This window comes from Elgaria multicarinata, chromosome 16 (genome assembly GCF_023053635.1).
Source record: "Elgaria multicarinata webbii isolate HBS135686 ecotype San Diego chromosome 16, rElgMul1.1.pri, whole genome shotgun sequence".
Lineage (NCBI taxonomy): Eukaryota > Metazoa > Chordata > Lepidosauria > Squamata > Anguidae > Elgaria > Elgaria multicarinata.
The window spans coordinates 23,246,087-23,263,281 of NC_086186.1; the positions used below are offsets into that span (position 1 = coordinate 23,246,087).

General features: G+C 37.7%; 1 protein-coding gene across 3 annotated transcripts in view; it reads right to left on the bottom strand.

Annotated features, from left to right (window-relative positions):
* The window catches only part of LRRC28 (leucine rich repeat containing 28), a 61,035-nt gene that overhangs the window by 30,407 nt on the left and 13,433 nt on the right, over positions 1-17,195 (bottom strand). For 2 of the 3 annotated variants that reach the window (XM_063142168.1, XM_063142167.1), the window contains exons 4-5: positions 15,470-15,507; positions 14,525-14,662 (exon numbers count right to left, since the gene is read on the bottom strand). In XM_063142168.1, the coding sequence (XP_062998238.1) occupies positions 14,525-14,662; positions 15,470-15,507 (176 nt within the window). Of the gene's footprint in view, positions 1-14,519; positions 14,663-15,469; positions 15,508-17,195 lie in introns of all 3 variants that reach the window. The other variant, XM_063142166.1, reaches the window with a different exon arrangement.

Below are 17,195 nucleotides of genomic sequence, written 5' to 3' on the forward strand. Positions count from 1 at the left end.
CAACCCACAAAAAAGTATTAGCTACTGCAGCCAGTATATAGGGGAATTATGAATATTTTATTGCATGCTAAGAAATGTGACATGAACAAAAGAGGTTTTCAAAAGCTCCTCAAAAGCAAGAAATAACAGTGCTATGGAAAGAAAACAAGCGGTATCATCAAGCAAACAGAACAGGACGGCTCCGTACACATGACTTCTGAAACAGACATCTGCTCAGGATCGTGATAGAAAAAGTCTTCTAGTTTGGAGAAACCAACTAGCATTTGTATTTCTCCTTTCTTCATTATTTCTATATACTGCCCAAATTAACAGTATAGTCAGTTTTGTTAGCAGTATTCCTTTAAAGGCAGATAAAGCTGAAACCCAAAACCAAAGTGACTGATTTTACAACAGAGTTCCAAGTACTTTTATTTAGACAACTCATTGACTACAACAGAAGGGTCTCTACTTCCCTTGCTCGGCTTCGTCCATTTTCTTCGGCTGCCCCTTATGCCTGGAACGCTCTTCCAGAACATTTGCGAACTACAAGTTCAACCGCAGCTTTTAAAGCTCAGCTAAAAACTTTTCTTTTTCCTAAAGCTTTTAAAACTTGATTTTGTTCTGACTTTATACTGTTAGTTTTACCCTACCCAGTGCCTGTTTACCCTACCCAGTGCCTGTTTGCATTCTCTTCCCCTCCTTATTGTTTTATTATGATTTTATTAGAATGTAAGCCTATGCGGCAGGGTCTTGCTATTTACTGTTTTACTCTGTACAGCACCATGTACATTGATGGTGCTATATAAATAAATAAATAAATAATAATAATAGAAATTGCTTCTATTGGTGCACTTATAGGCAGTAAATCTGCAGGTCTGGGAAAATCCATAGTGCTAGCAAATGCCACTGGTGTTGAACTAGAGTTTGCTTATGCTAGCACAGTGGTTCTCAACCTTCCTAATGCCGCGACCCTTTAATACAGTTCCTCATGTTGTGGTGACCCCCAACCATAAAATTATTTTCATTCTTCTCTACACAATTCATTGTCATGGGATGGTTTGCTAATGAAAATAATACATAACAATGGCTTTAATAATACAAAAGATGATACATGACATTACCCTACCATGTGCCTGCTTACCCTACCCTGTACCTGTTGGCATTCTCTTCCCCTCCTTATTGTTTTACTATGATTTTATTAGATTGTAAGCCTATGCGGCAGGGTCTTGCTATTTACTGTTTTACTCTGTACAGCACCATGTACATTGATGGTGCTATATAAATAAATAAATAATAATAATAATAATAATAATAATAATAATAATAATACAGTTTCCTAAGACCATCGGAAATATGTGTTTTCCGATGGTCTTAGGCGACCCCTGTGAAAGGGTCATTCGACCCCCAAAGGGGTCCCGACCCACAGGTTGAGAACTGCTGTGCTAGCACAACATAATTTACATGAGAAACACTAGCAACATCTGCCATGTTATATTAATCTCATAAACCAAACATGATAGATGCTTGCAATAAGGTTGGTTGGAATTCCTAAACTGGCAAAATTCCTGAACTGGCACTATCTTGAGATGCAAAAGGACAGAACCACCCAAACTGATGTGAGACACAGAACTGGGCAGAAAAAGGGTGCAGCAAATGGATGCTAAGGGCACCAAAGGGAGAGTAACCTGCACCCCTTCCACTGTGCCTGTGATCTGCTGAACTTTGCAACTAAGAACCTAGTACCCGAATTTGCTTTTCCCCTCCTCTCTCCCCTTTCCTTTGTGTTGTGTCTTTTAGATTGTAAACCTTTGGGTAGGAACTGTCCTGTTTCTTATCTTTGTAAGCTACCATGGGAGCCTTTTAGATTAAAAGGGGAGGGGGGAAATGTTATACATAAATCCCTTACACAGCAGCCAAATGACATTTCAGACCTCATAAACAGCCACGTCAGCACAACCCAAACATTTTGGATATTTGGTACCAGACTTGTACACTGTGACTGCAACTGATAGGCAACATAGTGGGATACATATGTTACGTGCCAAGTTTTAGAAGTACCAGCACTGCGCATTAGGCTACCAGGAGGAGGGCCTTCTCTGCTGTGGCACCCCAGCTGTGGAATGAGCTCCCTAAGGAGGTTCGCTTGGCACCTACATTATATGCTTTTAGACGCCAGGTGAAGACCTTTTTATTCTCCCAGCATTTTAACAGTCTATAAATAAATGTTAACTTGGTTTTTAAATTTGTAATTTTGCATTGCTGCTGTTTTTATCTGGTTGAGCGTTTATATTGTATTTTATATTATGGTTTTATACTGTTGTTTTATACTTTGAATGGTTTTAATTTTTGTGAACCGCCCAGAGAGCTCCGGCTATTGAGCCGTATAGAAATGTAAAAAATAAATAAATTTTCCTTAGATCTATTCTCTCTACAGAGTGATCAGGATGGAATTACATTGACGTATAATCATACTTTACCACTGATCTTTGATATTCATATGCATCCATCTCAAACATGATTTCAAGAACCTGCCCTTCATGCCATTACTCGAAGGCTACAACCCTAAATGCACTTTTTGAGGATAAAAGCTGCATTGAACTCAATGGGACCTATTTCTGTAAAGATGTGTAGGATTGCATTGTAAGGCTGCATTACTATTGGACATTTGCCAGAGAAAAACCATGGTTAGGATCATGCTGCAGAATGCTAAATAATTGTGGTTACATGAACAAACATGTCAGCTGACAAGAGAAACAAGAACATTTTAGAGTAAAAATGTTTTCACGGGCTTCTCTGAAGAAAAGCAGACACTTGCAATCAAAACACGCAAACTGTTGAAATTGTTTTGTTTTACAAAATATACTGAACACCATAAACTATACTTAATGTATTGCATGTAGCAGTTTCAGAATTTCCTTACATTAGTGAAAGTAAAAAAAGGGGGAAATTAGCCATGCCAACTCACATTTTTTCATACTGAAAATATATTTGAGATCTCAGTTTGTTAATCAAATTGTATAATGTTTCTATATCAGAAAGATAAGCAGCAATTTCCCCTGGTTTCTGGGGTAGTTGGAAACAAATATCACAGAAACATTCTTTCATTCAAGTGTTTTCCAAGCTGCATTAATTTGTAAAAAATTAATGTAGATGCTGTTCTGCACGGTGGCGGGTGGGGGATTAGATGCTGTTCTGCGAAAGCAAGCAGTTGTGTTTAAAACAACCTGCTTTATTTAGACTGCGGTGTTCCCTTAAACTCTGCAAGGAACTGGCAAAAGGTAACTGCTCAAGTAGCTGACTGTTATCCCCAGAAGTCCCTCCTTAGAAACACCATACTCCTGGAAGTTTGCCTGATATACCAAGCCTGCCCTGTTCCACATATTTCTATTCCAGTTACTAAATTAGGAAAGTAGAATGGACTGTGCCAACTGTGAAACAGAAAAGGGTAACACCACTGGTTTACATCTTCTCTTTTAGGCAGACTCCTCCGAAGATCGATAATCTTTATTGGTCCAAGCACCTATATTGAAATACAGTGATACGCACAAAAGAACGAAGTTAAAGGGTACAATGTAGATATCTCCTTCCCCAGGGACAAACTAAATCACACTAATGAAAACACGTATTTGAATTCGAGATTACTGCACTATTTATCTGTCCAATGCCAGAATTGGAATTTAAAAACTGTTATACTATAATCTTTAAAAAGAAATGGAATGTGTGTGTGTGTTTTTAGCTTAGCCAAGAAAAGGGAAAACAATTTTAAGCTCCACCACACCTACATGACAACATTGCTGCAATACTTAATACTTAGCTCTCTCCAGAAATAAGTAGGGCATTGAGGAATTTTAGAACAGAAAAAAAAATCTGTGAAGCATTTTGGAAGGATATTCGTCTGGATGAATACTAAACACATATGTTGTATTTCTTGGCAACTAAGAGGGGGGGAGGTCTGATGGGGGAGGGGAGGGAGAAATAATACAACTTTTCAGTCCCAATGCATTAATGAACCCAAAGTAGCAATGCAAATCGCTAAGAAAAACAAATTTGGTGTTAATCAATTTTAAATCCTAGGTTATTTTATAAATGCTCACAGTGATGAAAAGGCTACAACATGATTTATATGGTTAATGGTAGGAGGAGGGATGAACATATTTAACTACTTGAGACTATATTTAGAAGTCCTCCAATTCTTAGGTCTATAAAATATGCTGTTCTGAAATTAAGAATAATCTACTCATTTAGCCAACCGGATAAGTAAAGTATTGGCAAATTGGAAAAAGAATAATTCACCTTCACAGCCACACTCAACGTACAGGCTTCCTATGGATGGCTTTTAAGACAATTTAGACTTCATTTCAGAGTAAAGTAGAAGACCAAGTCACTATAGCATATGCAAAGATTTATTTTTTAAAAAAACCTGTGTGAAGCACCCTGCCTTTTAATAACTCACAACATGTTCACTACGGCCTCATGTGTTTAACATTAATATAACGTTCTACTGCTCTAAAGAAACCAACTCAAAAACCCCATTGGGCACACTCAAGCCTTTGGATGTACCTAGAACAGTTCTTTCGATCCTATCCAATATTAAATTTGGCTGCAGCATAATTTTCCCCAACCTAAAAACATGACAAGAACTGGGGAAGTTACTTGATGGGGATAAGCAGCCGGTTTGGTGATCCTTCTTAGTTCTGAAGACAAACTGGGCAAAACATATCCTTCCCACGTGGACTTGTTTACAGGATTTTTATCCCACTCCTCAGTCAAAAAAAGGTTCCCAGAGTAGCTTACAATCAATTAGTAAAATAAGAAAATCTCTTCCAGTAGGATTACAATCTAAAAAGATACAAAACACATGGGAAAAGGGATGGGAAGGGAAACAGTAAAAGTTAAGTATTTTTTTTAGCACGGCTGGTGGAATGGCCCTGCATTGTCTCTTATCTTCCTGGGATGGGGCAGTCCAACTGAAGCAAGCCCTGATGTTCCCTCAGCCTGCGCCTGACTTCCTTGGTCCTCCTCCTTTCCTGCAGGCCAGCTGATGTCCGTTAACCTGGGGAGGTGGAGAGCGAGTCCAAATGCAGTAGGCCCTGATGTTCCCTCAGTCAGTCCGTCTCCCTCACTCCTTCAAGCTATGTATTTCAACGGTTGTTAAACGCACAATAGCTAGCATGATCAAAGAACCCCTCTTAGCACTGTTATCTCTAATGGATAATGTAAGAGGCAATTTGCCACCCTGTGAAGCAATCCTGTTTTCGTTGCTAGCAGCGCACCTAGAATTATTATTATTATTTATTTATATAGCACCATCAGTGTACATGGTGCTGTACAGAGTAGAAGAAATAGTACAACATTGGAAAACAGGTGCCGGTTCCATGATGCAGAGGTGGTTCACCAATATCTGGAAAATCACACTTTCAGAGAGACTAACCCACCATAGCAGAGTTCTGAGAAGGGTGGCCAAACACAACCACTTCATGGAAATCTGGTTTCCCTTCCTTGCATTTATCAACAAAGGGATGGTGGCCTATAAGCCTCCAACTTCCTAAACATCATTCTGGAGGGATCTAGTTAAATGAGCGGTGTTGTAAGGACATTCTACTGTTTATGAAATTAAATTAAGAATGGGAACAGTTTCTTTTTATAATGTTTGTTTGGATAGTTGATTGTTATTGTATTTGTTGACTATAAGCTTGTTGTACAATGCACAATAATTAAATAAAGTTTAAAAAAATAAAGACAATTCAGTATTTAAAGGGCAGTGGGCTAAAAAAGTTTGTTACTTTCTTGACCCAGAGAAAAATAAGCAACCAGAAATGAGCATGTCGAACTCAAGCTAACCCAGTAGACTTTGCTAACCTGGGCATTTTGTCTTAATTCCTTGTTAACCTGAGCACGTAAATAAGGCATATCCTTATATACATAAATATTCAACTAAACATTTGTATTAAGACTAGCTCAGTTACTGGCAAATGTAAAGACCGATATAGATTGCTTTGGCACTAAGAAAAGGCATGGGGAAACTATAATAAAGTTGGCAGAGGGGGGAAATTAGTATTTAAATGCTAAATGCTTAAAAGGTTTTTGCAGGAAGAAGAAAGTGAAAGTAGAGCCACGTAACTTATTTAAGTAGCTGGAATGCTGAACTGTGAGCCAGGGCTTATATGAATAGTTTTGTCCTTGAATAGGCTCTGCCCACACAAATCTGTCCACCTCTTTGGCGGAGGCAGGTGGCCTGTATGTGTAGGAATGGGCACAAGGCCCAAACGTGTGTTGTTCTGCCCCACACCATGGATAAAACGTACACAAGGTTATATGCAAATTAGCTCTTGGCATACACACTGTTCACTGTAGGCATAACATCTTTGGGGATACCACCATGGACAGCTCAGTTCAAATTCACTGCATCTAACTGTAACCAATCACGCCAAAGGCATTTACTCCGAAGCAGCCTAGCTGAAATCCGATGCGTGCAACATCAGGATTGTTTTCCCAAGTCCTATTTTCTTAAGGTAGCAATACAAATAGTATTTTGAAAGGGAGATTTACCACAGAATGGGTTGGGAGCACAAGTCATTGCCAACTCTGTTTAATTAATTCACTTACCAGGAAAGTTGGCAAAACATGAAGCTTTTCACTTAGTAAATCTGTAATTAAATGGTAATGTTTGCTGAGTAAACATAACCTTGTTTTTAATTAAATCCTGCAGCAAGATGCTACAACCTGAAAGTTTTATAAGCGACATGCACCTAATACAAAAAAATAATAAGAACTCCATATTAAAAAATTAACTAACTTTATTGTGTGTATAAGGGATGTGCTAATAAGACCTAGAAGCCAGGACTTTTATCTTTATTCCAAAGATAAAAATCAAGATAAAGAACTTTGAGACTAAGGAATTTTGCACTTGTAAAAGATGAAATCTTGACAGAAGCATTGTCTGCAACAATGGAGCATAAAAATGCCAACGCAAAATTATGGTTGAAGCAACTATGACTTTCATACATTTAAGCTTTGTACAGATTAAAATGTGAGTTGTAAAGGTATGATCCTTACTACAAGGGAAATAAATATTAATTGTAAACACACTGGACTAGATCCAGACTTTTCCATGGGTGGAACTCCACTCATGGGTCACTCCTGCCAGAGGCAGGAAAGAGGCAGTTATTGGCAATTCCTCTGTCTTACTGCAGCCCCTCCACCTTACAAAAATCTGCTCTGGAGGAATGTACGAGGACGAAAAGGGGAAATCAGTGAAAATTAACTTAACTTATGTGCTGTGTGAAGAAATATTTTAATCAATCAATTAAATATCTAGATCAATTTTGAGAGTGCTAGGAGCCCTCTCACACAATGGCTGCCATGGAGGAGAGGCTTGACCATTCATAAAATGGCTGCCATGGAGGGGGGTCGCCAGTCCCAACACCCATTTTGCAGAAGTCAAGTTTTTGAGACTAAAGGAACTTGTTCGAGAACTTAAGTGCAAGGCAGAGATGAAGGTCTGAGCACAAACACACAAAACCACTTTCGAACTCAAATACAGTGACACTGGAAGGCAGCACTTCACTTGCAACATGCCAGCCCCCCAGTAAAATATATGAAAAATATCTTAATAAAATAGAAATCAGGAGGGGCAGGGCCCCTGGCAGGCACCAAGACAGGAATCTGAAGGCATATTGGTCCCAATGGGTACCATGCTGGAGACTCTAGAACTCAATATATAGATATAGTTGAATGCACAAAAGAATTTCAAGTTTCTATGTTTTTCAAAATTGAGATTTTAACATCTTTGCACTCCTCTAGGAATACAACTTTAAAAGTGATATAAAAATAAAGCAATTTGTTAAGAATATGTTGTAAACAGGTGAATAATAATAATAATAATAATAATAATAATAATAATAATAATAATAATTTATTTCTTACCCGCCTGTCCATGAAGGGCAGCTAAAAACTTTTCTTTTTTCTAAAGCTTTTAAAACTTGATTTGTTCTGACTTTTATACTGCCTGTTTGGTCCATTCTCTTCCCCTCCTTATTGTTTTATTATGATTTTATTAGAATGTAAGCCTATGCGGCAGGGTCTTGCTATTTACTGTTTTACTCTGTACAGCACCATGTACATTGATGGTGCTAAATAAATAAATAAATAAATAAATAAATAAATAAATAATAGGCAAAGCATCCAAGAACAGCAGAGCCATTATTTATGAATGTACAAGAGTTGTATGTAGCTGTTCACCCAAAATACAAAAGCAGTAGTAGCATAATGCCTGTTTGTTTTTGTGGTTTTAAATTGTATGTTTTTATGTTTTTAAATTTTTGTATATTGTTTTTAAGTGTTTTTATCCTATGTAAACAGCCCAAAGAGCTTTGGCCATGGGGCGGGATACAAATGTAATTATCATCATCATCATCATCATCATCATCATCTACAGTGGCACTTTTAATAAGAGTTGGGTTATTCCACCTAAATTAATTTAAAAACTAACAAATAATCCACTGTATGCTGCTAAGGTGCTTCTGCAGCACTCCGAAAATTTGGGAGAAGGAAATGAAGCACAATCCATAATGCCTAACAAAATATGGAGAAAGTCTGGCAAAAAATTAATTCCTTATGGTAGATAATTTTCAGCATATTTAGAGTCATTTGACCCTACATACCAATTCATAGCCAGGGTGATTCACAAATATTCCTGCAATATATTGGGGTTTTTTTTTAAAAAAACTGCTTAGCATGATCAACTCCCTCACTATGAATACACCATGGTTTCTAAGTAATAGTTTGTGTGTGGAGAGAGTGTCCAAAAGTTTTCTGGTTGATTTTAACGGGCCAATGTAATTACCATCTCTACAAGCAGTACATTCAAAAACAGGGGGGAAACGTTGTGTAATAACCTCCCCTCCAAATTCTTTTCCCTTCAAGTATACAGAGGCATTTAATCAGTGTGTTTCAATTTTGGCCAGCTTTATTTTCTTTCCCCTTCCAACTACTGAACTAAATGGTTTGGAATTCTTAAAGGTTTAGTTTGCAGCATAAAGTTCATGTAGCATTTTAAAGATGGGTAAAGAGAGGCCACACTGATTGAATAGCATGACCCAGAATTCACTTAGTATACCTGATGCCAAATCATATGATCTAATCACTGGCTGTCTTCATATTTATCAATGGGAAGAGTTATGTAGCAAGTGTGCCAAAATGTGGTACAAGCTTTCTAAAGAAAGCCATGGTCCATCTCCTAAATAGAGCATTTCATCTCTTTAATAGCCTTTTAATTAAAACTTCTGTATGTCAATGAACTAATACTTTGCTTTATTTGGCAGATTGGCCTGAGAGCCAGGGTTCTGTTTCCCCCCAGATGCGTATGTAAGAAATTATGATTTACGAGACCACTGCGGATGACTAATTTATTGTCAGAATTCATTTGGTGTCCGTTATGACCATTTTCACGTTTATTTACTTTAGAGGTCCATTAAGTTGTTTGCTTTTAATTTTTGTAGTGAAAAAAAGTTGTTACATCAGTAAAGTGTTTGCTTAATTTATTTATTCATTTATTATCCATCCCAAATTTACTGTTGATTGTGGTTGTATTTAGAGTCTATAAATACAGGGTAACTAGAACAGCAGTAAGCCAATGGGTTGTTTTTTTATCTACAGCTCAGTATTTGTTAAACTTCCAAATCTGATACTAAAGGTGTGGTGGTGAAGAGAAAACATTGCTAAAAATGTGGAAGTTACTTTAATACCTACAAGCATCACCCATGTATTACAACTCCATTATGATATAATATAGCATGGTGTAGTATACTGGTTTAGGGCAAATGCTGGGAGTTTTAGGACTTCTTTCTGTCTAAATATGTATTGGATTGTGCCCTAAGCGACCAAGCTATGAATCAGGAAGTCCCTGGTTAGAACACAAGAACATAAGAAGTGCCCTGATGCTGGATCAGACCAAGGGTCCATCTAGTCCAGCACTCTGTTCACATTGGTGCACACAGGCTTATTGCCTCGAATACTGGAGATAGCACACAACCATCAGGGCTAGTAGCCACTGATAGCCTTCGCCTCCAGGAATTTATCCAACCCCCTTTTGAAGCCATCCAGATTGGTGGCCATCACTACATCTTGTGGTAGTGAGTTCCATCATTTAACTACGCGCTGTGTGAAGAAGTGCTTCCTTTTATTTGTCCTGGATCTCCCACCAGTTTCATGAGACGACCCTGGGTTCTAGTATTTTGAGAGAGGGAGAAAAATGTCTCCCTGTCCACATTCTCCATACCATGCATAATTTTGTACACCTCTATCATGTCTCCCCTTAGTCTCCTTTCTTCCAAGCTAAACAATCCCAGTTGATGTAACCTTCCCTCGTAGGGGAGATGCTGCATCCCCTTAATCATTTTAGTTGCCTTTCTCTGCACTTTTTCCAGTTCTTTATCCTTTTTTAGGTGCGCCAAGAGCTCATTAGGAGGCCTTATACAAGCCGCTAATATCTCAGTCTCAGACCTGTTATCTCCAATATGGGGGAAATAATATGGTGTTTTTTTACAGGACTCTTATAGTGTTCACAAGATATTGAGTTAGATCAAAAGGTGTCCTTTTCCTGACAGATAACCTGTTTTTACACCTCATATTGAAGCATGGATGAGGAACCTCTTGCCCACAAGCTAGATTCAGCCTGTAAGGACTTGCAACAGGACACACCCTGTCCTCCACTGCATACCCTTTCATTTTTTTAAATTTTTTTACTTTGATGCCAAAAGGCCTTTGGGTTTTTTTGATCTGCACATTGGCAGAACGCACTTTGTAGTCTTCCTTAGCATTCTGGCTTCTTCCAGTCTTCATGCTTACCTTTCTAGCGATGCCTCTGTAGTCTCTGAAGTTGGCCTCCATTATTTCTGATAGCTAAGGATGGGGATGGGGTTGCTGCAGAGACCACAATATGCAACTTCAATTATGATTTGCTGTATCTAATGTTGGGATGCTATTTATGCACTTTGGTAGGCTCAGTTTTTCATGTATGCCAATACAAGGGAGCTCGAAGACAGCAACCCTTTACACACTTGCCTGGGAGAATGGTCCACTGAATTCAACAGGACTTACTTCTAAGTAGACATGGAATAGGATTATGATGCAAGTTGATTTTCAGATGGAGTCTAACATGTGTTGTCCTCCTGCTTTGCCTTTGGCTTCACCCACCATTAGAATTCAGCTCTAAAGACCTTTCACACATTGCAATTCAGCCCTTGGGCTTTGGTGGGGGGGACACCTCCACCTATGCACTATAGTGAGCAAGAAACACAAAATAAAATTCATATGATTTTCTGCTTATACAAGAGTTGTATTATCTCTTGCAGAAGCATGAGAATTATTACAGAATCTACCTATAGCACACCTTCTTGCACAAGCGTTTGCAGAAAAGTGCTACTGGCAGCTTTCTATTTGCCTATGGTTCTCCTAACCTAATTCAATATATGTGAAACAATTATATATATATTCCAGCCCTAACAAAGGGGAACAAATTAATGCCTGATCCCAAGCTACTGAAGTGTTTCCAATTGTATAAGGCATTGGTTCCCAATTGGTGGTCTGCAGACCCCAGGGGGTCCACGTAACCCACCCAGGGCGTCCGTGGCACCATTCACATGTTCACCATTCATTTCTGGAGTCCACTGATGACGAATTCCTACCAGAAGTAAAATATAACATCACTGAGCACCTGCATGATTTAGCGACTAGCTTCAGAGATTACTTCCCTGCACCTAATCCTGAAAACTCATGGATAAGGAATCCTTTTTAATGTGGTGATGTATAGCTAACAACTCTATCTGCAGAAGAGCAAGATGCACTTGTTGACGTGACTTGTGATGGTTCATTGAAATCATTTTTCAAAGAATATAGACTGGACCAATTCTGGGTGAAGGTTTTTCCGGATTATAAGAAGTTAGGTGAAAAAGCTTTGAAATATCTAGTTCCCTTTTGTTCCACAAATCTTTGTGAACAACATTTTTGACATTTTGTTATATGAATTACAAGCATAGAAATCGGCTCGATGTTGATCCAGATTTGAGATTAAAAATAGGAAATATTGAACCGGATGTGGAAGGGTTTGCTCGGGACAAAAAGAGGCAAGATTTCTCCTGTCACATTTAGGTTTATTAGCTGCTAGACAAGTCATAATTTGTTCAATTGTAAACTAGACATTAGTAAAATTAAATTCGTCTTTATATTCCTAACTAAATCATTGTCATTTTTGCATGGTAATATCACAAATTTTATAGTCTGTTTCTTAGTATACCTAAAATCCTTTGCTTATTAGGGACTACCCCTTATTTTCTCCAAAAAATGGCTTCGCACAGGTAACTACCATAGAGATAAATTTTTCAAAAGTAGGTCCATGGCTTGGCATTTGAAAAACAAGGGGTCCGCAGTACTTAGCTATTGGGAACCACTGGTATAAGGGGCATTCAGCTGCGGAAGTGGGGGTTATTGCGACAAGGGGCCATAGTTCATCCAGTAAACATTCTATTTAGGACTGTACACACCACCACAAATCCATGCCCCATAGACATCTCCTCCTCCAATGCCACCAGAAAGAAATTCCATCACTGATGAAGGCGGAAGGTCTCCAGCAAACAGTATTGAAAGTGCTACATAATGTTCCTGCAGCTGTCTCCCAGAATAACCCAGGACTAGTGTGCAGAGCTAATGTAGGGGAAACCACTGGCAACAGTCATAATTTAAACAGTTCTCTGTGCTGGACACTATATCTCACCAAGGTATTAAAACCGATACAACCTAAATCCTACAGCAGCTATCATTTCACAAAATCAGTATTCTTGCTCAAAGAGGTGTAGCCAACACTGCAGTAATAAGCTTAGTTTTATCATTAATACTGTCGGAATACTGTACTGTAAAGTCCACTACATGCCCCTTGCTAGAATGGAATGAATACAACATTTCAAGCTATTTAGAAAAGCTGCCTCAATACCATTCTACTCACGATCTTGATAAAAACAAAAAGAGACACTCCTTAAGAGGGATTACTAGCCACATGCTCACAGGCTTTCCAGACATGAAAGGAAACCTGCTTGAAACCAGTTTGCAAAGTAATGACAGAATATGCTACATATATATTTTTTAAAATCAATGAAATAGATTAGCAGAGCCAATTTCCTAGTAGAAATGGAAGATTATTATAGGCTGGGGAAGATTAATACAAATTGTGCAAATGCAATACTGACAGCATTTGGGGGGAAAGTAAAGAACTGGTTAGATGCCCTTAGACAAGCTGACTCTGCATCAGCACTTCAATATACACCGGGCCTTTTGCTACACCCTCTGATGGTTAATAACTGGTGGTATTTTTAGCTATAAGAAATGTTCAAATAACCAAAGCTTTGAACTCACAGGAGGAAGAAGTTTAATGCCCCATATTTCATATAAATGGAGGAGGAAATAAATGCAGCTTCCTTGTACTGTAAAGGCCATTTCCTAAGCAAAATTTAGTGGACATGCAGTCAATCATTCTCTAGTGCAAATTATACTTTTTGAAGCTCCCTTTTTGGGAATCTGTTAAAGCCATGTGTTAAATTCTTTTAAAAATGCCACCTTTTCTTTGAATAAACCTTGCCTTTACAGTGTGAGAACACAGCATAAATTTTAAGAACTTCAACAATATCCAGGCATTCTCTTTAGAATTAGCTGCTTCTGAAACAATTAATTGTTTTGGCAGCTTTCAGACAGAAAACATGTCTGGCTTTATGGAATGTAAACAGTTTCATCTACTTTAATTACTGCTACCACACAATTTTCTCTCTTACAATGAAAAATTAATAGAAATGGCCAATTCTGTTTCTGAGCTAAATAGAGCAGTTGCATCTTTACAAAGAATGCACAATACCTTCCTTTGCCAAAAAAGAAAAAAGATAGTGCAGTCTTAGGCAAACTGCAGGATAAAACCCACTGAGTTTAATGAAACTTACTTCCAAGTAAAACATGCTTAGGATTGCACTGTATATTTTTAACCCTTTGGATGGAAATAAATCAAGAAGACAATTTTAGTGTGTGTTGCCCAAATAAATCTCCCTAAAATTACCATCTTAAAATACATTTAATGTGTGCCCATGTGATACAAGCACACGGGAAGTTTGCTTCAGACCGGAATGAAGTCTTGACATGCTCATGAATTATCATGATGCACATTTTGCTGTGAGGAACAGAACAAAGTTTTTAGTAAGTCGGGCATTTAATTGTAACCCAGTATTTACCTTTCAGATTAGAGGGCGCTGAATGAAGTTGACCAAATTCTCTAGTATACCAAATTCTCTAACATACCATAAAATTTAAAATTTGTTTTAAGTGTTTTATTCGGTTTTTATTTTCATTTTATCTTGTACACTGCTCTGAAATTTTTCAATGGGGAGCGGTATATAAATAGTCTAAATAAATAAACAAACATTGATCTATGATCAGAACTGAAATACATCAAGCAGACTGAGTGAAATAATCTCCATTTCCACGAGTTGTACGGCTTCCCCAACCTTACCTGCTGGCAAGTATTTCAGCTGATTATTAGCCAATCGAAGGTGGCGTAAAGATCTCAGGCGGCCAATCTCTGGGCATATGATTTCCAGAGCATTGTCACTCAAGTCCAGAAACTGCAGTTTAACCAAGGAGCCAATTGCTTCAGGGGGGAAAAGGGAAATTTGACTTGAGTATTAAAACCTTAATAGGAGAATGAAACAGACTTCTAAAATTGTCTCATCTCTAGATGTTTAAGAAATTATGAGGTAGCAAAATAATGTCACAACTGAATATTACAGGAGCTTGGGTTTTGACTTAGTGCTTTGGCAGATTAAAAAAATACAACATTTTCCAATCATAATTCTCATAATTGTTCTGCGTATACTCAATCCACATATCACATATCATTCCACTTTGAAGAAGAAACGTGTTAGAACAGTGAAGACCCATCAACAGCAAATCAAGCTCAATGCTGAGACACCTAGAATCTTTCAGGTCAGCCACAGGATTCACTAAGTAGCACTAGGCAAGTTACCCTTCTCTAAAAGGGGAAGAGCAAAAGTCTACCTCACAGGGTCCATGTTTGTTTATACATTGTATTAAGCTCAAGGCAAGGGGGAAATCAATTTATACAGCCAAGGATTGGTTGCGAAAATAAATGAAATGGTTGCATATGTGCCTTATAAATGATTAATAAGGTTTAAAATCATCCATCAAGTTGAAGCTAAACACAATGGATATAAGCCAGTGTCTCACTCAGGAGTATTGTTTTACTGATAAATGACACTTTTGTTTTTCAACCCTTTCATTAGAAGCAAAGCACACAGCATATCGGCATATCTGAGTTTAGACATTTTCATTTATGCATAGTCTGAAGGTGTGTTTCATGGGAACTCAATCAGAATTCATCTTTTAAACTTAATGTCAGAAACTAAAAATATTATTTTGAACCTAGAAGGGCACTTACCTTCAGGTACAACAACAATATTGTTTGAATGGAGATACCTGGAAGGGAGAAAAAAACAGAACATACCAGCTGTTACTCAAGGGAGTAACAGCTAGTAAAACCAGCTAGCAAAACGCACACTCTATAGTATATGAAACTTGAGAGAAAGTAGCAAAGAACTTTTCCCTTAATTTCTTCAAAGGCAATGTTCATATGGCAAACTGACTCAAATATTGCCATGAGTGTTTTATCACCATGCCTAAGACAAGACTTGCACTTTCGAACTCTTTCCTGAATCAGACTTCCTCTTCCGTCGTATAGAGATTAGATCAATAATTTCACATTTGTTAACAGGATGTTCTGTATGTAACTAACAATCTTTATTGTATTTTAGATACTGCCCTGTAGAAAAGCACCCAGGAGGGAGGGAGGCAAAGACAACATCACATAGACCTACTTTGTTTTAACGTCATGTACACCAGCCTGTGATCCTTTATGGATTTAGGGCAGTTCATAAATTTGAGAAATCAGGATAGTAATTTACTAAACATGCACTTTCAAAATAGGAGAGTTTCAACGTGCACCCTACTTGTTTCCCCAATATTCCCACTGTCAACAATAACAATATTAAATAAGCCATGCCAAATAGTTGTCGCATATGGTTAAAATAAAGTAGCCTTCAGTGAACAAGTTTATGCCTAAACTCTGCTCTACACCAAATCAAGGTCAGTGTGCAGTGTACACAGAAGCTTTTGGGAAGTCACCTCATGGCAAGGATCAGTGAGGAACTTTGTGATGGATTCAGAATTAGGCTTGCTGTGAATATGATGGAGGAGCTCATAGCAAGAGCATTCACAAAGAGGAGGTTGCTTAAAAAAATAATCACGGAATCAGTCCCAACAGTCTCCTCATAAAATACTTTAGACAAACTTTTAAAATATAATCACCCAAGACAGAAGTGTCAATATTCTGCAACCAATACTTAATTGCTTTTACAAGAAAAGTAATCTCGAGCTTATTTCAATATTCAGCAAATGCTAATGTTCGAATTCATTGCTATACGTGCAAATTGTGCTTTTGTTTAAATAAAAAACAAGACTTTAATATTATTTCACAAAGAGGATCTTCAAGCATAAGCTTACTGACAAGCCCAGACAAATTAAGAACAAGATACAAAGAGCTACTCTAGGTGTGTCTAAGGATTCGCGTATGTCCCATTCCATCATACAATCTGCTTTTGAATGTCCCTTTTACTTTTAAAATAGTTTTGCCATGAGAGGTTGGCCTTTGAGAAACAGAAACCCAAAGTTTAGTAGTGTAGTTATTGCAAATACCTATATTTATCATCATAGGGACGATAAAATTTTATCTAGTGCTCTCTGGTGGGGAACACCTGTAATTACTGCTGTTTAGGAAAATCAGTGAGAATTCCCTTCAAACAGAGCTTTGCTAGAAGTCTCAGGGCTGGTAAGAAAAGCCTGAAAATTATTTTCCTCAATCTAAAGAGATACAGGACATTAATTCTTTGATTTACAGGTGAGTTCTTGCTTTAGCTTAAGTCAAACTTGAAAAGCATTATGATGGCAGAGAATAGAGCTACAGTCAGGATTACCAAGTCAAAATTCTTCAAAACAGGAATTTTCTGGATCTATGTTGTATATTCCAGAAAAAGCTATGGAGTTTAAAAATAAGGGAGATCTTTTTCTGTAGATACAACATCCTACTGAAATTAAATTTAGAATTTACA